The sequence below is a fragment of the Numida meleagris genome, chromosome 4 (genome assembly GCF_002078875.1).
Source record: "Numida meleagris isolate 19003 breed g44 Domestic line chromosome 4, NumMel1.0, whole genome shotgun sequence".
NCBI classification, from domain to species: Eukaryota; Metazoa; Chordata; class Aves; order Galliformes; family Numididae; genus Numida; species Numida meleagris.
In genome coordinates this window covers 10194635-10217003 of record NC_034412.1, presented here as the reverse complement: position 1 = coordinate 10217003, position 22369 = coordinate 10194635, and the positions used below count along the sequence as shown (strand labels likewise).

The window sequence follows — 22369 nt, the reverse complement described above, 5'->3', positions numbered from 1 at the left end:
CTTGAGGGCACCTTATTAGCTTTCATGCCACATTGGAGCACCCCCTGGCTGCCAGAGCAGAACCCGGAGCAGAAGCAGGGAAAGATGCCTCCAGGCAGCAATTCTCGGAGGCAGGAGCTTCTCTGACCCTCTGGCCAAGGAGAAAAGCAGCAGCAACCAGAAACGAAGGAAATCAGGCCGGCGTTCCTCCCATAATGGTTAACGCGGCATTAACTCCCAAGGGAAGGAATGGAGTTCTCCTCTTTAGAGATGTTTAAGGGGTGGCGGGGATCTTTATATGGACCTTTTGATGCCTTCCCAAGCCCTTCCACCACCTCAGGAAAGCTGTGGGAGAGAGATATGGGCTCTGTGCCGAAGCCACTGATGGAGCTGGGCTGTCACTGTGAAGCTCCATCTGACTCAAGACTCCAGACAGACAAGAAGTGGAAGCCGAAGCGCAAAATTCAGGCATTCAGACATAGCCACTTTCAATGGAGAAGGGGAAGTCAGCTCAAGGGAAGTACGCATAGAGGGAATTTTCCCTCTCCGCAGTCTCTGCAGGGAGGCAGACGCCTTCCTAGCGCAACTTAATGGGCCTAAAATGAGACTGCGCAAAGCCATCACCTCGGCCCCTGCACTGGGCCAAGCGATGACTGCAGAAGCAGCCACCAGCAAATATCTATAAGGATTAAAGTGTATGCACGCAGAGGTGACACTGAGCCCCAGCTGCTCAGCTGGAAAAGCAGCAAAGGCTCCCACTCGTTTCCAAGGAGGCGCACAGGCAAGAAAAGAAGCTGCTTGGGAACAGCGTGTCATTTTCAGTTTGGCTTTTATTTTCATTGACTTCAACAACAAGGCGTTCCAAAACAGACACAAGACCTGGTAGAGGAAACACTGTCATTACTAGAAGCATCAGTAGATTGTCAGCTCAATTAACCCATAGGCTTTGATGTATCAAAACAAACAAAACAACAACAATCACAGCTCTACAGGGGAAGGTAAAAGCTCCAGCTGCTCAAACTCGCTTGAAGATTCCAGTTACACAGAAGTGCGCTCCATAGTGGTACACAGAAAGAAGGTTTTCACAGCATATATTTTAATCACTAGTGATGCAGCAGCAAAGCTCCATCTCACTGCTGAACTGAAAAGCAGATACTGACGATTCTGTGCCCAGACTCCGGGCACAGCATTAACCGCATTAACCTTTATAGTAGTCAGAAGCTTGTTCCTAGAACGAAGGTGTTTTTTGCATCAATATTTTACAATACTGAAGCAGCTCAGAAGGATTACACAATGAAGATGCAAAACCACGGAGGGCACAAACCTCGTTCCCCAGCAGGAACTTGCAGAGTACCCGCGCTAACACTGCCCCGCGCTAACACTGCCCCGCTGAATTAATTCGTGCATGGAGTCAGGAGGAGGCTGACTCGCTTCTTTTGTAGCATACTAGAAAAAAAACAAGACATAATTAAGTTCTCACACTGAGCACGTTAAATACTTTGAAATCTAGGACGCTGCTCTTTGAAGTGTTACAAACCAAAGTGATAAAACAGGCTCTCGCTACCTGCCCCTTCCCCTCAACTGCAAAGTAACACAGGAATCTCAGTATGAAAAATACAAATATATTTGTCCAGTGACAAGTCATTTGTTACAAGGTATACTGTAAGCATTCTGCATAAAAATAATAATTAAAAAAAAAACCAGAACAAAAACAAAAAACATTTTATTGTGGTTCTGTCACACCCGGTAGCCCAAGAAGAAATAAAAAAAAAATGGCACGTTATGCTGTAGGAAACAAATTACACATACAAAAAAAATATATATACACACACTTTACAGGGTAACCATCTTGCATTACCGTTTGGAGCTATCCAAAATAGGCTTGCACAGTTACCAAAAGGCAGTCTTTGAATGCAACCTGGCACAAGGGACAGATGGAGGGGGACGCTAACCGTGTTACATCCATGTAGAGGCACACAGCAGGGCCCAGAAAAAAGCCACTGCACTGAAACCAGAGTCGTTGGTGGCAGCAAGGTAAGAGGACAAGTTATGTAAAAGCTGCTTTTTCTATCTTTCTCCATTAAAGAACCAACCAAGCAACAACCGTCAGACTTACTGTTAGCAGTAAAAGCCAACTTGAAAGCAGCCGCGCTTAGCTGAGCCTCTTTAGATTTGTTTCCATACGTCAGCCTCACTACCTTGGCCAATATAAATGTGAAAACACGTACTCTGTTCAGTTGCTTGTCCACAGTATCACTGGCAGTCAGAGAGGAAATGCCTCAGAGCACAGCTGCTGTTTAACCAATGAAGAAAAACAGAAAAATCATTTCAGTTCATGTAAACAGGACTTTTTGCAGTAGCAGCACCAAAGAACTGGTGCTTGTTCCAAGGCTGTTAGAAAAGATACATATATTTATTAACTCTCCACTTCTAGTTGCTGATCACTTAGTCACCAGCAACAAAACAGACTCCAGCCTATTGCAGGCATCGCTAAGGACAGCTCTACCTTTAACTGGCAGGAAACCAATCTAACGCGGTCTCCATGAAGGATTGCCTGGGTTGAAGGTGGCCGAAGGCCTGCAATCAGCGTGCAGCTCCTGTTTTGTCCTCTGTTCAACTGGAGGACGAGCAGGCAAATCCTTCTGCTAAACTAACCGGGCGGCGTACGTTGCAAAGCCTAATTCTCTAGCTTAAATGTCAGTAGCAGTACAGGGTGGTGTAGGTTGGGTGGGGGACAATCTGAATCACCGATGGCTGTATTTGTATTTATATCCTGAAATAAGCAAACCAGGAAATGCAAGGAAGTCTACATTCAAGATGAGAAGACAGCAGAGATTTATTTTTTTTCCTGTAGAACACACAGGAATAGGGAAAAGTGGATTGCAGGTGGTCGTAAGCGCTGGCCTGTCCAGCAAAGTGCACGTGCTGTCTCCGCTGGAGAATATTACACATGAACAGAGCACTGAGCTCTGTGGGAAGAGGCTGTTTAAGTGCAATGTTCAGCAGACCAATTCCCGTTTGGTTTTTTGGATGAACTGTCAGTTTGGGGTTTAGCGACTTCGGTCTTTTCTTTTTTGAACTATTTTTTCTTTTTTTTGGGCTTTTTAGAACTTATTCTAACACCATCCCGCTTTTCAAAGTGGGATTGCTGGATGAGAGAGACAGCTTGCAGGTCAGGACACTCACAAGGTGTACGAGGGTTGGAAAGTCAAGGAAAGAAGCCCTCTCCCCCCCAAAAAAAAGGAAACCACGAAACAAGAACAACACCTTCTTACGAAGGCCAACACCTTTAGAGGAAATACCACCCGCCGTCCCCCTTCGCTCAGCTCCTTCTGTCGCAAGAGCTGGGATGGAGATCGTGGTCCAGGAACGTGACCTAGACAACATCAAGGGCATAAGTAGCGTGAGCGAGCAAGGAGGCTCCCGCCGCCCTCCATCCAGGGATGCGGTAGCAGAAGGAAGACAAAGGAAGGGCTGAGCAGTTCGTGTCCGAGGCGGGGTGGAGCGATGTTCGTGGGGCTCACTCCCCTTCCTCCTTGATGCGTTGCTGTTTGTTGCGCCGGGCATCCATGTCGAAGTTGAAGTCGTTCCACTCGTCGCGGGGCGGGAAGGAAATGGTCTGGCGGAGAGTGAAGCGGACCGCATCGATGACCCGCTCCCCCCGGGTTTCGCTGGAGCCCACGCTGACGGTGGAGGCACCGCTGGGGGTACGCAGGAGGTGGGGAGGAGAGGAGAAGTCATGGAGCTGCCGGTGGTCCAGGATGCCCTTCCAGATGGCATGGCGGAACTGCTCCGGGATCTTGAGGCTCACCAGATCCTGCAAGGCAAGGAGCGGGGCTTAACGGGGCAGTCCCTGGGCAATGCGGAGGGTCTGGACTCCGGCAGAAGCAGCCTCTGGGCCACTCTGCAAATGCTTATGGTTAACCCCTGGTGGCTGCGATGCGCTATGGAAGCCACCAATCCTGAAGGCGGTAGTTTGCTGGCTCACCACTTCTGAACAAGCACATGGAGCTGAGAGGCAGCGAGGACCAATGACCCAAGGTCCATTCTAAAGTGCCACATTCATGCATAAGGTATGATGACCTAAAGCTACAAGTTTAACTGGGCTGTAGGCCTCCAAAACACTGTGGAGAGTTCTGCGGGTTGTCTGTGGTGGGGGAGGGGATGCTGGACTGCAGAAGTTCAACAGCTTTGAAAACTCCAGTGTTTATTTCAAAGCCTGCAAAAGGATTTTACCATTAAAAAGTTTGGGCTCCGGTATTCAAAGCTCTGGGTCTGACTCTATCGAAACTGCCTTAATTACTTGAACAAACCCAAAATTTAAGACAGAAACCTAAACGTAAAGAAATATCTGGACTTTGAGGCACCGTATTCTCTACAGGTACATTCCCCGAGTGCAGCATTACCTAACTCTGGGAAAAGTGATATTGGCTTTTGAAATAAAAAATTAGCAACCAGCTTTGGTTAATTTAGGTCAGCTTTTCTAATTAGAGCACCAGCAGAAGGCAGGCAGCCCAGTCTAGGAAGCATCACAGCCTTGCAAAGTCTTGGGGCAGAAATGGGAGGGCCAGCTCTCCAGAGAGCAGTGGCGCAGGAGAGGAGGAAGCAGCCCTGCAGCAAGAGCCATGCAAGAGAAAGGAGAGCTGGGCTGAGATGCCAGTGGCAAGGGAAGATTGTTAAGGCAAGGCCAGAGAACAGGAGCAGGGAGAGAAAAATGCAGACCACTTCTGGACAGCCTACTTGTCTGCAGGCGAGTGAGGTGTTTCAGGGTGGTGTAAACTGAAACCAAGCCTTGCAGAATTAACAGGCGTGTGGGCTGGGGCCACTCTGGGGGCTAAAAAGGACAGCAGAAGGGAGGAAGAGATACTCTCTCCGTGCTAGGCAAGGCAGTTACAACACTAGTGCTGGCACTGCGTCCAGCCTCTTTTTACCTGCCAGTAAGTCTTCCCTGGTGTGCAACAGCCTTAAATCCAACGAATTATCAAAAATAAAATAAAATACCGAGTCTGGATTTCTGACTTGTTCCTACATCAGGGCCAAGAGTGCAAATAAAGGAAATGGTGAGGAGTTACTTACATCCATGGAGTAATGCTCAATCTGATAGATGGTGGTCAGCCCTTGGGTCGTGAAATAATCCACACAGGATGAGCAGCCCAACCTCGCTAAGAAGCTGCAGAGGATGAAGGAAGGAAGGAGAGAGAAAAAAGGATCACCCTGGCTGCAACAGCCCAAACCACAGAAAAACCAAACACACAGCCAACCTGCAGCAACAGGAGATGAAGCTTTTACCCTTTGCTTGACCTTCTCCAAGGCACCCCAGGCCAGCAAGCCACATTGCTGCCATATCAAATGAATGAGGGAGTCCTTCAAGCTTGCTGCCTCGCAGACAACCCTCGTGACAGCACCTTGCAGTAGTCAAAAGCTGATGCTGCAGCCCAGATCTTGGGGCAGGAAGGCTCATACGGCCCTTCCTGCCCGCTCACTTCACCCAGAAGGTGGCTGAGCCCACGGCGGCACATCACATAGACAGAGGGCATCACCAAAGCGGTTGGTTTGGGGCTCAGATACATCATGCACCCAAAGTACTTAACATCAGCATATTCCTCTCTAAGCAAAAAGGATCATGGGGAGCATCTTTCAACCTGTTTGACTTAATGGAGGGCAAAAGGGGCCACATCAGTAGGGAGGCTGGTTGTACTTCTGACCCCAGTCACAGCTTACTGCATGAACACAGGAGAAAAAAATACTAGCGTCAGTAAAAACATCTGCAAGACCCCCTGTCTTACTGCAGGGTGCCCTCAGCTCCACCAGTCCAGCAGATGCTGCTTCCCTTGGCTTTCTTGCAGTCCTTCTGTCCCTGTTTCTCTCAGCTGCTCAGAGGTGGGGGTTTGAGGCTTGGATGCCCAGAGGGTGCCAGCCTCAGGACTGCCAAAGCCACCAGATCCAGTGCTCCAGGAGAACAGGGTGGGGAGCCCGGCAGGGCCCTTCAGGTTCCCAGCACGAGGCTTCTGCTCCCCAAAGGCAGGAAATGTGCAGCCTGCTTCTGCTCACCTGACAATGCTGCAGTCTGTGGGGTATGGAGGAGGGGGAGTGCAGTGGGACGTTGAAGGCATGGAGAGGGGAGGAGGCAGCGCCTGCGTGGGGCTGAGGCCATTCATGTCGCTGGTCATGGCCATGTGGGTGCCCATCATGGGAACTAGAGGAGAGAAGGAGGAAGCACATTGTTATCGAAGCACCCCTGCACCCTGCTTCACCCCCAGCACAGCACAATCACAGCCCAAGCAGCCTTGAACCCTTGCAAAGCAGGCTCACGAGAAATTTAAGGCCTCAGTGACTGCACAAAGACCAGATGACATACAGTCCTGCTGCTCTCCTCTCACTGAAGCTACTGCTGGCAGCATTGCCTCTGCATCACCTTCCCTTGCAAACAGGCTCAGTAACAAACCTCAGTGAGCTGTGGGCATCTCATCTTTCCCTGCTGCAGGAAAGGAGCGGAACTGAGCCAGCAGAGTAACCCAATACAGAAGCCAAACAGCTTTGTTTCCAGAGACACTGGGCACCCAAAGGGGATCAGCAACAGGTGCGGGCAAGAGCCCAGCACTTTCGAAATAAAAAAAAAAGCATCTCAGACCCCAGAACCATGTCTGTCATCCTGGATTTACAGGACTGCTGAGCACTCTTCAGCAGCCAGGAGGAAGCAGGTTACAGAGCTGCGAGCTGCAGATATTTCCTCTGAAACTAAGAAGTGCCTTAATTGAAACGAGGGAAAAAGTTTGCCAACATTTCCAACTCCTCTGCTGGGAAAGGAAGATGAAACAAGCCTTGAAAGACAGACAGCAGTTCAGCCAGACAGATTTGCATTGGGAAGGGGCTCTGTCAACCCTGCAAGGCTCAGAGCAGGATGCTGAAGCCTGGAAAAGGCAGGTGATTTGCCCTGTGGCACAACAGCACCTCAGAGATGCTGGGTCTACTTCCCCAGATTAGTAGGGAACATGCAAAGAGCAGGATAAAGAGCAGGAAGGGATTCTTACTGTTTGTTCCCATGCCGTCGGGGATGGTGGTTGGGGTCAGTGCGTTGCGCTGCTGGGGGTTTATGAGCTGGCTGACCGAGGGCAGTTTGTTCATGCTGTTCATCTTGCTGAGTGGTGGCGAGTTGGAGCCATAGGATGACTGTGACTGTATGGAGGTCCTGCAAAACAAAGAGGTATTACAATAGGAATCACAGCATTGGGTTAAGAGCGCACATCCAAGGGAATACATCTTTCTGTTTGAGGCAGCGCTGAGCTACTGCTAGTGAAATTGCCAACACCATGGGAGAGCCACAGATAAAGGTCGTTGGAGGGAGAATCAGCAAGAACTAAGAAACTTCCCAGACGTTCTGGGGATTTAAAGTACAAAATAGTAAAATACTGAAGGAAAAAGAGCAGCTCTGCTTTTGGTTCTGATTTTTTCTTTAAGGAAAACGTTCCCGTATAGCTTTTTCTGCTAAAGAGAACATATGCAAAGCCAGCCAACAGTTGCCAAAACTTGGAAAAACATATTTCCATGCTAAGCTCTCTGTGGTCAAATGCTTTTTCATGAGAAAAAGAACTGAGAAAGCTATCTCATGCCATCCTATCTACCCCTAAAATCTGATTTCAGACACAATTTTCAGAGCAGGAAGCATTATCACCTTGTTTTCCCCAAAAGTAATAGTCATTCACATAATCATGCCACTACCACGTGTACATATAGAAAGCAGAGGCTCTTTGCACAAGACAGACTCCCCACACTTCAAAGAACAAGATGCTGAGACGCAGCTTTTGTTGGTGTTAAAGAGAACTTGGCCTCCAAACCCTGCAGGCTGCTTGTGGAGAGTATCAGGTTCCTGCAACCATTCAACAACAGCGCTGACCTCCCTCAAGCCCAGACAGCCCCAGACTCCATGCAGCATACCCATGAACAGGGCCAGAGGCTTGCTGGCAAGCTCCTCCCTCCCCAGCCCCAACAGGGCTGCAGTCCCACCTCGTGAGCAGTCCCTGGGGCTGCTTACAAACAGCAGCCCAGCTCCCAGCTTGGGTTACAGCTGTGGCAGCCCATCCTGAATTGGGTCTTAGCTGGAATGTGCAGAACACGATCATTAAAGCGGGCCCACCAGCACGCTTGGCAGAGCGCTGCCGTGCCATACGAGCAGGTTCTCCCATTGCACACCAAGGGCATTCGCAAGACTGGGCAAAGACACTCAGGAAGCAGGCACACTTCCCAAACATGACATACCCTCGCAATCCCGCCGGAGATCGGTGCTCATTCAGCCACAGTGCATGTGAAAGGGCACATTCCCTCTTATTTCCCATCGGGAAACTTGTTTGTCTGGGTTTAACTGGCTACACACCAATTCCTGGGAACTGGCTTTCCTTCTATGCAAAGGGAATAGTTACTGCTTACAATAAGTAAAGTGTAAAGGAAAGAAAAGGCTTATTCCTGGGTAATTTATTAAAACCTTCAGCACTCAAGGTCAAGTCTCATACAATTACAGTGTCTCTAGCTTCCTGCACTTTTAAAGCTTGTGATGTTGGGTGGAGAAACATCTATGCTAACAGGCTAGAATATCTAAGGCCATGAAAAAAATGTTACCTAATTACACAATTACAGGAGGTACAGAAGGGTGTGAACTGTCCTTCGGCAGTGAAGATGCAGGACAAGATCCAGCAAACTTCATAGACTCAAGGAAGTAGAAAGCACAAGAAGCTTCACAAATTAATATTAATGACAGCAGCAACTCCCAAGGGGAAGTGAAACTGAGCCATGAAGTTCAGGCCCAACTTTTGAGAGCGGAGGGAACCATTCAGATCAGAGGTTTCAGTTCACCGATTATAAAGTTGAGGCAAGCTGTAAAATTCAAGTCAGACGGACACCATCCTTAACTCAAGAGGCCTCTGGATTTAGGACTAGAATTAACAGTTCTATTTCACAACTTCAGGAACCCAGCCTAAGCTTCAGCTGAAGTTAATACACCCAAGTACTCCCTTAGTGCAAAGTCTGCATGATATGCAAGTGAGGAAGTCATCGCGTACAAGAGCCCCCATAGTAGAACTCCAAATCAAATCAGAGACTTCCCAAGAGATTTCTTTTTACTATTTAAGTTCAGGGCAGGTTTTATTTAGAGAGCTCACGATTCTATACACTTTTTTGTCTGTTGGTACAAAACAAGATTCTCCAAGGAGGTCAGTAACAGGCCTAACTGTGCTCTCTATGCCACCAACAGTGATCTCATTAAAATTAGTAGGGTTCCTACAGAACACCAGGGAAAAAAAGCAAACAAAGGCCAACTCAAAGCACCCTATGCTACATAAAGCAAATGCATACTTCCACTTACAGCCTCCACTCTTACCTCATTTGTACTTTAAAGAATCAAGATTAGCTCTATGAAGACAATCAAACCCAAGCAAAAAAAAAAGAAAACAGGAAAGAAACAAAAGTGGTTTTTTCGTACCCATAATAATTTTCAATTAAATTATTCAGTCACGCTAGCAGATGTGAAAGTTCTAAAGAAAGCCATCTACCCAAAGAAGAGTCCCAAGATAAACCAAGATGCAAAATTTTATTCAAAATTAACGTCACACATCAATATAGCAATAGCCTTAGAAACACAAGAAAATGTTTTTGGTATTAAACACACAGACTACATGGTGTTTGTGGATTCATATATTGCTTTTTTCTTTTTTTTAAAAATAGATATTATAAGAATGTCATGCACAGTGATTTTCATTAAAATCACACTTACTACATCTCAAGAAAGATTAGAAGTAGGAGCATTAACATTTCTTTGATATCAACGCCAATGAAATGCATTTTAATATCAAGGTATAAGGACTTCAATTAAGAGACTATTATACTTCTTGGAACAGTCTGATACAAAAGGCACTGAGTCACATTCTGCAACCGATTTTTCTCTCTTCAAGTGGCAAGGTAATTATTTATCCAGTAAGGTTTGTAGTTATGCAAGCTCATATGAGGGCAATCAACTCTCATGCTTCAAGGCATATACTGATCATCTCAAGAGGTCAGGAAGGAACTTACTCTCCCACATATTAAGCACAGTTCAGTTCACAGGTTACCTTATATAATTCTGTGTTTTCCCAGCTCAGTGGTTATCAGCCCTTTACCAGAGGTAGGAAACTGCTTGGATAGACCAATTATCTGATTCAGTAGACAGGTCCTAGGAGTCCTCACCAACTTTAGATAAGCACACCATAAGGTAAGCAGCATTAATGTAAATGACAAAGTTTCAGTAAGTGCAAGAGAAGGACAGCTCAGAGTTGGAGAGTAAGAATTCACCCCAGCCCCAGTACCTACAATTTGCTGTCCCTGAAGAGCTATTCACAATGCAGAGACTGTAGTTGAGGTTGCCCAGTTCTGGGCCTGCTTTTCCTTATGTTGACCACATCAAGGACAGAAGAATTACACCCCAAATTCATATATGGTTTGTGTGCCCAATAACATTTTTTTTTTCAAGTAGGGATCCCCCACTGGGTTGCATAACCTTGGGATGTCAACATGTCTAATAGTGACACAAATAACACAGATGCTCATTTGCACTCTCCCATTTACAAGGCTCATGAAACACTACAAAGCAGATACCCTTGCTTCTCAAATCTCAAAAAAGTGCAGTTCTAGAGCAACCAATAGCACATCTTTTCAACCACAAAACTGGTTTGCATGCTTGGTAACCAACTGAGGGCATGGAAAGGAGAAGCTCTGTCACAAGGTAGACAGCAGCTACAACACGGACAAGGGTGGAGCTAGTAATTCCCTTTAGATTTCAAGTTTGGGAATTTCCCAATGTAAGCAATGGATGCAATATGCTCTTCAAGGAATACAGCTGTAAGTGGATATCCATTAACTAGTTGACAAAGACTAACCTGACCTGACTGACAAGGCCCAGTATTAACTGGTTATTCCTTGAAAGGCTTACTTTTCTGAAGTAAAAGATGAAAAAAATCAAAAAGACAGCTGGCTTGGAAAAGGGTTTTGTTCTTTTGTTTAGCTGCAGAGGACAGACAGAGAAGTGATTTCAACTACTTCCAGTTCCAGGCATTATGATGGAAAAAGCTGCACCTTCTAAGATAATCACCTCGTAGCTGGAGAGCAAATCGAGTCACCATTAAGACCATCTTCACAGTGATCCTCTTCTAAGGAGTACAAACAGGAGAGCCTTTCCAGAGGACAGTGGGATCCAACTAATTCACTTCCTTGTTTCGTGCGAGTCCCAGGCACTGTATTTGTATTGCCCACAGTGGTGCAGGAGTCTTCCCACGGGCCAGACCAAACAATGAATGGAGCATGAGCTGGGATCTCCTGATGGCAGGCTGTGAGTACCTCATACCTTCTGATGGTTCGCCTCCTCAAACTTGCTAGCAGGCAGGCCTTAAAGCAGAGCTCTTGCTACGCATTAGGTACTCCCATCCCAGCATTTACCTCATCCCAGTGTTTCCACATTGCCATTCATAGGCTGGCAGAACCAATGTAACGAACCTGTCTTGGAACGACAGACCAACATTGCTAAGGCCATTCCCACATTTGGGCTGCATTTGCAGTTCAGATCCTTTCCCTGTGTGAGAGCTAACTGGTGCCTTTCTTGCACCAAATAAATAGGCACAGAGCAAAAGTTATCTTTTCTGTGATCTTGAAGTACTTCCTGGAGTTCTCAGACAAAGTGAAGAGGCACTTGATTTGACTGATTTTATATAAGGAACAATGGTAGAAGTGCAACTGTATGAATAGTCACTGCTGGTGTTTAGTTATTATTTATATTTAATCACTTTTTTGGGGCTCTTCTGCATCAGCTCTCCCCCACACTCTTATGGTAGAAGAAGGCTCATTAAGACAACAAAGGAGATATCCAGAGATGGAATACAGCTCTTAAAAGAGATTTTGGAGCGAGTCATCACCTGCTTAGATCACAGCTCGGCTGCCTGGAAGCAGATGATGAGATGCTCAGAGATAAGCGATCTCCCACTGCATCAGGCCTTCTCTTTCTTTGTGGGTGGCCAGGAGCCCTGCTCTGCATTTGAAAGGCATCTTTTCTTCAGGCTGTGCCTAACCAGAACTGTATCAGTGGTGGGTATGCACCTGCCTCAAGTAAATCCAGTGCAGAGCTGCAGGAACACAGGTCCCCATTAGTACTGATTCAGCCCCCAGCTCACAGTTCCCTTGGGCAGCTGGTCCCTGGCACCTGCATCCAAGCTCTGCTCCATGACCACCACTGATGTGGACAAACATCAGCGTGCAGGAAACTCCTTTCCCAGTGCACCCCTCAGGAAGCTTTTTTTTCCTCCACATTTCTACTTTCCACAGCCATGAACACCAGAGGGTTCCCCAGATGAGATGCTACTGCCTGAGAACGTGGGCTGAAGGACACGTTTCTATCAGCATTAGGGGCCATTTTTAATGTAAAGATAAGCCACAGCAGGCATCTCCACAGCTCCTCTCTCATCTCCAGTACCTGCTCCCAGAGCCACATTCAGCAATGCCAGTTTAAATCCATGGCATGTTTTACTTGCCCGTTCATCATTCTTCCTTTGTGATGATCTGGGTTTGGCACTTAGACATGAAGCTTCTAAAGGACACAAACCCTGTCAAGTCCCATTCAAACACCTTTCAGAGGTAGATTTGACACAAGCAGTCTGAAGGTTTACAAGTCCTTGTTGAAAAAGGGTCTCCTGTGCAGGAATTGCTAAGCCTGTCCACTTTATGGACACACTAAATGAAAACAGTGGCTACTGATTGCAGGATTACTGGATAAAGTGGGCATGGCTTAAGGCGAGCAGGCTGAGCCATCTCTAACAGATGCTGGCACTGCTCTCCTTTGAGCTGCAGACTGTAGCAAAGGGTACCATGTAGTAAGCTTAATGAATACTACAAAAGAACATCTAGTAACTGCTTGAAGTCCACACGGAAAGGGGCGAGCTCTGACCTTCTGGCAAGCTTTCCACAGGTTGGGCAATGAGCAGATTTGGGCAGACTGCCCTCTACACCCTCAGCCACAAAGGGACAGGGACACTGGGTACACATGGATGTCATTACACAGCAAGACTCCACCTTCACCTTGCGCACTTGGACTGAGCTCACAAGAGCCAGGAAGGAGCTTTCTAATTCAGCACATCTGGACTAAGCCCAGAAGTTTCGTGCTAAGTCTGACAGAGTCATCCAGTCCTCCCTGTAATTTTTATCTGTTCTAGATCAGACCTTTTATTATTAGAAATAGAGGGAAACAATTCATAACACCAAACTAGAGGGTACTTCTAAAGGGGAAAAATGACTTAATTAGTGCCAATGTAGTTACTACCTCCCTCTGTCCAGCAGTACAGATACTTCAGCTAATTGCACCATTACTGCATAAATGGCATTAAAACAGGCCTAACAGATTACCACAGACTTGAAAACATCCCGCCCTCCTCCTATCCCCACCCAGCCCATGAATACTTTTTAAAATTTATACAAGACAAGGCATTTTAAAATTGAGACCTGCTCAGAGAAACCCTACTGAGTTTCACAAATACAGAAGTTAACAGGAAAGAGATTACAAAAACAAGAACAAAAAGTTACACCGAGAAAGACAACATCATGGTTCCAGACCTCCCAGTGCCATCGGCTACAGCTAAGAGATCTGTAGAAGCGTCTGTTGTTTTGGCAAAGTTTGAGTCCCTTCAGGAGATTACTCTCACTATGTACTCTGTTGCTATCAGGCTGCATATTTGCCCCACTGCTCCTAGTCCCACGAGCTGGGCAAAGCCAGCCCGCCAGCTCCGTTTATGGGTATACTGATGGTTTTGGGGGGCTGGAATGTTTTAGGATGGTATCGGTCTGTTTGGGAGAGTCTCTCCTTGAGTCCACGAGTTCACTCCTGAAGCAGGCCGAAAGGAGACTGCAGAGAAGGAACCAGAAAAAAGAAGAGATGAATGTACAGGACCCTTCATCAGACAGCAAGAGAGAAACAGCCATTTTCCACCTTCATGATCACAGTATGGACTTGACAGACAGGATAAACTGATGTCTTAGCACCTGCAGTGAGGGCATGCATCAGGCAAATTTAGGAAGTTGGAAAGCCCCAGGTGCGAGTGCTTGGCAAGAAAAAGCAACTATTTGATACGGCAATTGGATTTCTGCGTCCCAGTCACATGGGTGCAAACAGTACCCGATACTGTTCCCAGCAGATCTCACATGAGCTGAAGAAATATGAGAAGAAAAAAGCACTCAGCCAAATGGGAGAGAGAAGCAGCTTCCGTACAGTTCAAACTTCAGTTACTTAAAAACCAGAAGCTGGTGCTAGGGAGAGGATGGTGCCTAGCATGAATGGGCTGTACTGACTGGATCTCAGGTACTCCCCCTTTTGAATACAGAGTGCCCTCTGCACTGAAGCTGAGGGGTCCCTGGGGCTGCCACTTGATACAAATGCATCACACCCTCAGAGCCAGCAAAGTGAGCACAGTGTCTTCACGTACCTAATCCCACACTTTATCTTGCTTACTTTCATCTTGGTAATGCTGTAGTTGAGAACACTATCCAAATGACTGGAGCTCACAGCACGTGCAAGCACAGCACTACAAAACGAAACCATGCAGAAATCCACTGTACCTTCCACAGTAAAAATGAGAATAATTAGGTGGGGGTACATAGAATAGAATACCTTCCCCACCAGCCTCCTCCTCGCCATGGTGAGCAACAGTTCTTGTCTCAGCTGGAGCACACCAGACACTGGATAGCTTTGCTGTCACACCTTACTTGCAAGGTTAGTCCCTTCTCATTTGGGTAATGAGCTGTGCTGCTCTCTAGATTGAAAGGCTACCACTGGGTTGGTGGCTGCAGCCCTGTTAATACGAAAGAAACATTTGCTGGAATATAGAAGCCACCTCCTCAGTAGCCACTGGAAGACTTTGCAAACTTCCTGCTAACATGCTATGACCAATTCCAACAGACTGTTCTGAGAACAGTGCCCAGCAGGGTGAAAGCCACCACAGGAAGTCTGGTTGAATATTAAAACGTGTTTTCCACTATTCCTTAAGAACACTGATGCTAAATGCATTTTGAAGGAGAAGATTGAAGAAACTTTCCTTCCCTGTATGAAGTGCGGGCTCTGGTATCTTTGAAAGCAAAAATTTTCTGGCCAATCTTTGACAGAAGGATTTTAAACAGCAGCGGCAAACCATGAAAAGGAAGCCTTCTACATAAACGTGTGTGCTGCTCTTCACAGGATTTGGCAGTGAGAAAGGAAGAACAGAACAGAAACTTCAGAGAACAAAAAAAGCCCCTTCCCACCTATGATCATGAAGGTATTGGCATAACAGTAAATAAGAATAAGTAAGAGAAAACCATGCACAAAGGAGCAAACAGAGAGGAGATGAGACAGAGAAAGATACGGTCTGGCACAGCATGGAACAGCGCAGTATTTTTTTTTGATCGTCTTGTGGTACAGGAAGGTGACTATCACCAAATTTGTCCTTTTTTTTAATTACAGAACTGTAGGAGAGCGCTGCTGGCCTGTGAAATGCAACGCTGGGCTCTATGTGCAAAGCTATTACACAGTGTTTCCAAAATCAGATTTTTTTTTTAAATTACCTTTTACCACAATACTCTCATTCTTGCTCTTCCTAACCTTCAAAAAAGGATGAAGATGTACAACATATGGTTAGCCAAATGCACTCCTGTGCAAGATTGCTCCTATCCAAGCCAGCTCCTACAAAGTGCCTTCTCTCCCTATTCTTACATCAAGATCTGGAACTTTGTGGGGTTTTTGAGGGGTGGTATAATTATATCTATGAGACTCTCCAGCCCAGATTTCCCTTTGCCCTCAACACATTCCTTCAGAAATTAATACATACCCTGGATTAAGGAGGCAAAAGCACCAGAACCCAACTGCACCTAATGTTTCAAAGTACATTTCAGTACAGAGGACCCTATTTCATGGCAAGCTGTCAGCAGAGATAACTGCAGTAGCTCTGGACAAACACTGAAAGATAATTCCCCCCCAAGTTCTCGGCATCCTTAAAAGCTGTTAATCTGTCTCCCCAATATCCCAGCACACTCAGCAGCTAAGAAAAATGAGCATATAACTGGACAAGTGCCAGGAGACATGCCAAAAGAAGTCTCATTAAATTAAATGGTAGGACACATGCATGCTAGTCTTAAAGGTAGCAAATACCAACTTCAGTTGCCAGGAACCCATCCTATTGATAGAAGAATGAAAACAGTAATTATGGCCACGCAACTGTCAGCACCAAATGAAAGCTGTCATCTGCTGCCATCCGTTTGTGCTTACACAATCACTTCTCAACTGAAATGGCTGTAGTTCAGGTGGAGCTTTGAAGACGTGCAGCTGAGTGCACCAAGGCCACAATGCCTAGCAGCTAGTAAACACAAGTCATTAGTATATACAAACAGCTCAGATGACTGAATTTTATTTTTATTAAAAAGTATCTCAAATTGCCCAGAGCCCCTGGATGCTCCAGCCATTTCAGCACAGGGCTATAACATCTCTTCAAGACTCCAGCTGACACTAAAAACACACAGGTCAAAATGCAAACACATGCAGAGATCTGGCACAACGCCGTGGTATTGCAGAAGCCCTGAGACAAGGCCAAGGCATTGAAATAAATCCCTACAGGCTCAAATGGGACTTATGTGGTGCCTTGGCCTTGTGCTAACCTCTGCAAGGGAATGAGATATACCCACAGCCTCCTGACGCGGGAGTTTACCAGGAGGAACGCACAAGATGCTGAGCACTACCGCTGGCGGCCACCTACAGCCTGGCTGGCTACGTGCTGCCACCTGATATGGCAGGTGAAGCGAGGCCTATGAGTGACACCACTTGGGGTCTGTCTGGGAACTCATTCTCTCACTCAGTCTCTGTAACTGTAAAGCATTAGGAGCAGAAGGGAAGGCGGAAACCAGACACTTGTTTGGCCCTTCTTCTCTCCATCGTCCTGCCACTTACACCACTTGAAGTAATCCTGGCAGAGCCTTGCTAGCCAAGTTCAGACAGCGGCTGTGTCTGCCCAGATGCCAAGTTGCTCATGCACAACACGAAGGCCCAGTCACAGAGTACTTTTTTTGTTTTGTTTAAAAAATGCTTTAAAAGTGCCAACAAAGGACCCTTCTTTGAAGTACCCATTGGTCGGAGATAAACTTTTTAACTGTTTAGCCCTCAGTCATGATTTTCAGCTTCTAGTGTTACAGCTAGGGAGCTTACAATATTTACATCCCACCAAGAGATAGTCACCAGCCCTTCAACAACATCAAACAAGTGCAGCAGCAGTATCCGAGCACATGGCCAGGCTGTTGCTCACAGTCCCAGCTCTCTATGCTCTTTGCAAAATGCTTCAATGGATTCCCCAGAGAAGGGGTGGAGAGGGCTCCACATTCACTGCCATTCCCACAAAGACAGGAAGACAGCACAGTCCACTCTATGCTTCTCAGCTTGGACACACGCATGTAGTGGGTAGAAAGGGACCTGCATTTGAGAAAGGAGGACTGCTTTGTCCCATTGCAAAATCTGGCTCTTCAACTCACTCTCTCAAGATCTGGTACAGAAGTTTTCCTTCCTGGTATCGATTTCTACCAGCCCTGAGCAGGAGATCAACAAGCACTTTCACACTGTTGGTTAAGCACCATGTCCCTATAAACACCTGTGCAGAAGCCTTCTGTGTCTCTCTCCTCTCTCTTCCTTCCCCATCATCCTCACTGCAGAGTTCACTGCAAGCACACCCATACTCACTGCTTCTGGAGCAAGTGCTGGTGCTGCTGTTGCTGCTGCTGCCGGTAAGTCTCAATTGTGTGCTGAGGAAGGTACTGCATAAGTTCCAGGGACTCTTTGATCTTCAGTAGCATTTCATACGTTTCTCGTCCCCTCACCTAGATCACAGGAAGAGGGTGAAAAGAAAAAGCCTTAAGGGACTGCATCTAAAGTGACCGTCACTTAGGTGAGCTGTACATATAGTCAAGTAAACAAGCAGAGCAGGATGCAAATACTGCCTATACTTAACATGTAAGCAGTGAAACCGCTAAGCCTTGTGCTAGATGTACATCAGATAAATGTTGAAGAGCTGATAATCTGACATTGCAGGGTAGTGAACATCTTGGGACTGTCAGCTAGCTTGATGTAAACCTACACCAACCAAAAGCAATGTTTTGGTCCTAATTGAATCTGGTGATGAACCTTGACCTCCACTTAAGAAAAAAAAGGAGTATTGAACCTGGATGTCAAGTTTGGATCTCCCTTCTCCCCTAAGAACACTGCCATTCGTGAATTACCTGGCTAAATATGGCTTATGGTGAAAGCAGTTCAGCAGCCAATTACCTTCTTGCCTTTCTATACTTAATACTGAGTATTTCACCTCTATCATTCCAATATAATGGTAATACACAAAAGCCACAGAAGCAACTATCTTTATCGGTAAGAATGCAGGATTCAGCACATAATCCCTAAAGAAAATTCAAGTATTACAGACTCAAAAATGTCAGAGGAGGAAACCCAGTTAGGTCTCCAAGACAGTGATGCTATCCCTTGGGATATTCTCATATGCTTTGCACAAGCCAGTCTCAATTAACAGGCAAGGAGATTTTATTTTTACAAAGTTTGTTTGGAACATGCATTTAAAAATCGATGCATCTCTGGGGAAATGCAAGTGTTCTACATCCCAACCCTAGCCGCTGAATATAGCTTTCTGTGAGGTCTAGGTGGGCAGTTGACTTGTCTCAAGGTACTAAAGAGGATACTAAACACAATGTAAAGGCAAAGACAGAGATAACTCACCGGCAAGTATAAGAGCTCATCATCTGGAGAACGTCTTTTTTTGATAGAAGTCATCTGTATGCCATGAGTTCCTTGTCGAAAAGCTAGAAGAAAACCAAAAATCATCCCATTAAACAAAAGCAAAACACAAACAGTGAAGGAAAAAAAAAAGGAGATAGAGAAAGAGAGACATCAAGCATAAGGCTGGTGTTAACATGCAGCGCTTTGAAAAGGTCTCTGCCTGAACCACTCCAGAACTGTGTGCATAGCTCCTGGCCTAGTAAAGCAGACAACCTGCAATGAGCCGCTGGTGGATTAGTAATCCACAGTGGCACGTCAACATGAAGTGACCATGCAGAACCCACTGTGGAAATGAAAACCTCCAATTTGTCTCTCATTAAAATTTGCCTCTTCGCAAATTTTGCTGTGCAACCCAGTGTTATCACTGAGCATGTATGGGAAACCAAAATTGAGTTTCCATCTTATGCGCTTCTGATGGGTGTGTTGTACTCCATGGAGCACAGAGAAAGGCCGCTTGCCATAGGACCTCAGACACACAGCACGGTTTATGCAGGGTCTTTATCTAGATTCCTGTTCCAGGAAGATACTTGCTAGAAGCATCGGGAACAACAGCATAGTCCCAGACAAGCAGTTTGGAAGTGGTTACAGTCCCATCCAGGTACCCTGAAGGTGTCAGATACAGTCACCCTCTACAGCCAGAACAAACAGTGCTGCTTGTAACACTACTACAGACTGTCAAACATTTTGTGAACACCAGCTCAATTTGCAGATTGATTCACCCAGTGAGAACAGACATCTAATGCCCTCCTGCTTCCAAGCCTATGCACAGGACCGCTCCATCCCCACAGCACAAGTGCCAGGGTTGCATGTGCTGACAGCGTGATCTGCAATGTGCCCAGCTCTGCCAGCTACTTACGGCGTTTCGTACCATCACCATTCTTTGTGCTGTCAGAAACTTGCTGCTTGCGGATGCTGTCCTCATCTGCTTTGCGGTCTCTGCCTGGACAAGCACAAATGCGAGCTTCAAAACATCGGCGGCCCAAGACTTGTCCACTGTGAAGAAAGGTGGAAAATGACATCAACTGGTGGCTCAGACACTGGCCATCAGCGTCCCTCACACCCTCAACCTCACAAGAGGCCAAAGTCAGAAGCTAGCATCTACTCCTGCTTTACTCCCTCCAGGCCAGTATTAACGAGTCCCATCTCCTGGTAGCTCATCTTAGACATATTCAGTAAATAAACACAGATTCAACACAAGTTATAGAAGTGAACAGATTCAGATTATCTATCCACACTGACTCAAGTGCTGACTCACACTATTATCTTCCTAAACGGAACCTATGCAGGAGGGATGACACATCAGTCAGACCTGAAGGAATCTTATAATCATTTGGGTTGGAAAAGATTTTCAAGACCATCAAAATTCAACCTTCAATCTGACTTAAACTGAATGTGATCAGCTAGAATAGTTAGTAGATGCTTTATTTTCTGTAAGTCTAACCACTGGTCTCCACCTTCTCCCTTGCAGTTTCAGAGAGATTTGCTATATTAGAGAGAGGACACGAAAGCACTCTGCTCAGTGGATGTAGAGCAGGGCATCCAGCTATTCACAGGAGGGTTAAGTGAGATACACGTACTGAGAAGACTTAAACTTCTTCCATGTATTGAAACTTTCCATCTGCATCAAAAACACCCTTTATCTACTTCATGTAAGAGCAAGGTAAGCACAGAGTCTGAATGGTTTGCATCAGCCTATGCACAGAGCAACCCAAACCCCCCAAGTGAGGGTCAATATCCAGGTACTGGGCAACTTCTACCTGCCAAGATTTGAAAATGTTCAATGACCCCTGACATCAGACTGCCCCCTAAGGACCTTGCCAATGCTGCCCTGAGTAAAACAAGAGCCGGAAGGCCACCTCACAAGCAAGATGTTCCATTTGTGATGCACTACTTACTCTCTGGTTTCCAGTGTGACAATGATGAGAATTGGGCGACGGTTCATCCCTCCTACACAGCTACTGTTACACATGAAGTTGTACAAGACTGTTGTGAACTCTGTACCAACCTGGATGAGATGGAGAGGATGAGCAGAAAAGATGGTGAGTGGAAAGCTCTGGTTTTTCCAGCTGCCCCTCTGAAAGTCCCTCCCACTCCCACAGCTGTACACTGACTAGGCTATCATCAAGTCTTCCCCACCACAAGGCTTCCTTAAATTAGAAAAAATAATAAATTAAGAACTCATACTCTCAAGGGATGGAGTGTGTTTAAAACCCTCATTTCTGATGAAGAGGGATTAACTGTGATAAGGATAGGGCATGTACAAGATCTTGGCTCCTTTGGCTACAGTTTGAACTCCAACTCTTTTGCATGCCAGGATGCCCCAGCCCGGAGCTCACAACGTACCTGGGGTGGCTCATAGGGGACCAGCACACTCTGTCTCCCAGTGATGGGGTCTTCTACATACTGGGCATGGCTGTTTCCTTCCACCCTGATCAGGTGGCTAGGAGGTGCGATCTGCCCTGCAAGGGCAAGGAGACAAAAACAAGAGATTATTCAGTGACATAAGCTGAAGTGCAGGGCAGCGAGACTTTCCAACGAAGAGGAACCCACACACTTTGTCCCAGAGGTCTATGGGTGCCTCCCAGCCCTTAAAACATCTCCTCCCAAATTCTCAACTGCCAGACAAAAACCAAAAACACCACCCATGTTTCCTTATGGTAACAAAGGCAGGGAACATGATGTTTCTAGGTCCCTTTCCCATATATAAAAGAAGTTTCCCCTTCTTCCTTTCTTTTCTTTACTGTTTCTACAACACAGTTAAGTTCTGAAAAAAGAAGCCTGTTTCAGGTTTATCAAAGAGTTCATTTTGTATTTGAATTGTTAATTTCTTACTCAAAATACAGTATATTTTGGGAGAAATAGTTTCAAAATACAAATTCAGCGTTTAAATTGCATTCCTCCTCAAAGGTATGTCACTGAACCAAGTATAAACTCTCCAAATAATATTCAAATTCTGTCAAAAGCATTTTAACACAGGAGCCTATTTCAAAGAATCTTCTCACTCCATGCTGACTTTCGTATCCCAAGTCCCTGCTTGTTTTTATGCTTGTCTGCTGACCACACTGTACCCAGCCAAGGGATCTAGGCTCCAGAAACATCCCGCTAACTGACACAGCTTTTTTTTTTTTTTTTTTACAGTAGGAGGTGAATAATGCACGTAGAATTAAACAGATGCTCATCTGAACTTATGCGAACTTAAGCAGCCACAGCAAAATGGAGTGCAGCTCATGAGTTTGCAGAAAGCCCCATGACATTTTTACAACAGCTACTACTTCACTTGTATGAGAAGAATCAAGATTAAAACATGATTGCTGAACCGATAATGTTAAGCGTACAGGAAGGTTGCCTGCAGTTGACGCTGGCACTTAGTGTTATCCTGCTAGAGATAAACAGCCCCTCTGTCTTTGAGGTGCGGATTAAGGACTGGAGATGATATTGCATCCTGTTACTAGATCCCTGCCCCAGCGACATGGAAGCTCATTCCTGAGCACAGAAACAGCTGCTTCTCATCGAGGGAACACAAGCAGAGTGTGGAAAGGC

The 22369-nt window shown here is 46.1% G+C and overlaps 1 protein-coding gene across 5 annotated transcripts in view; it reads right to left on the bottom strand.

Moving 5' to 3' along the window:
- TP63 (tumor protein p63) overlaps positions 792-22369 on the bottom strand; it is an 84184-nt gene continuing 62606 nt past the window's right edge. For 3 of the 5 annotated variants that reach the window (XM_021396049.1, XM_021396048.1, XM_021396051.1), the window contains 9 exons: positions 21173-21288; positions 20725-20834; positions 19686-19822; positions 18770-18852; positions 17732-17868; positions 7011-7168; positions 6031-6175; positions 5056-5149; positions 792-3796 (listed from right to left, as the gene is read on the bottom strand). In XM_021396049.1, coding sequence (XP_021251724.1) covers positions 3500-3796; positions 5056-5149; positions 6031-6175; positions 7011-7168; positions 17732-17868; positions 18770-18852; positions 19686-19822; positions 20725-20834; positions 21173-21288 — 1277 coding nt within the window. In that variant the 3' untranslated portion in view covers positions 792-3499. Of the gene's footprint in view, positions 3797-5055; positions 5150-6030; positions 6176-7010; positions 7169-9554; positions 13886-17731; positions 17869-18769; positions 18853-19685; positions 19823-20724; positions 20835-21172; positions 21289-22369 lie in introns of those variants that run through there. The other 2 variants (XM_021396050.1, XM_021396052.1) reach the window with 2 other exon arrangements.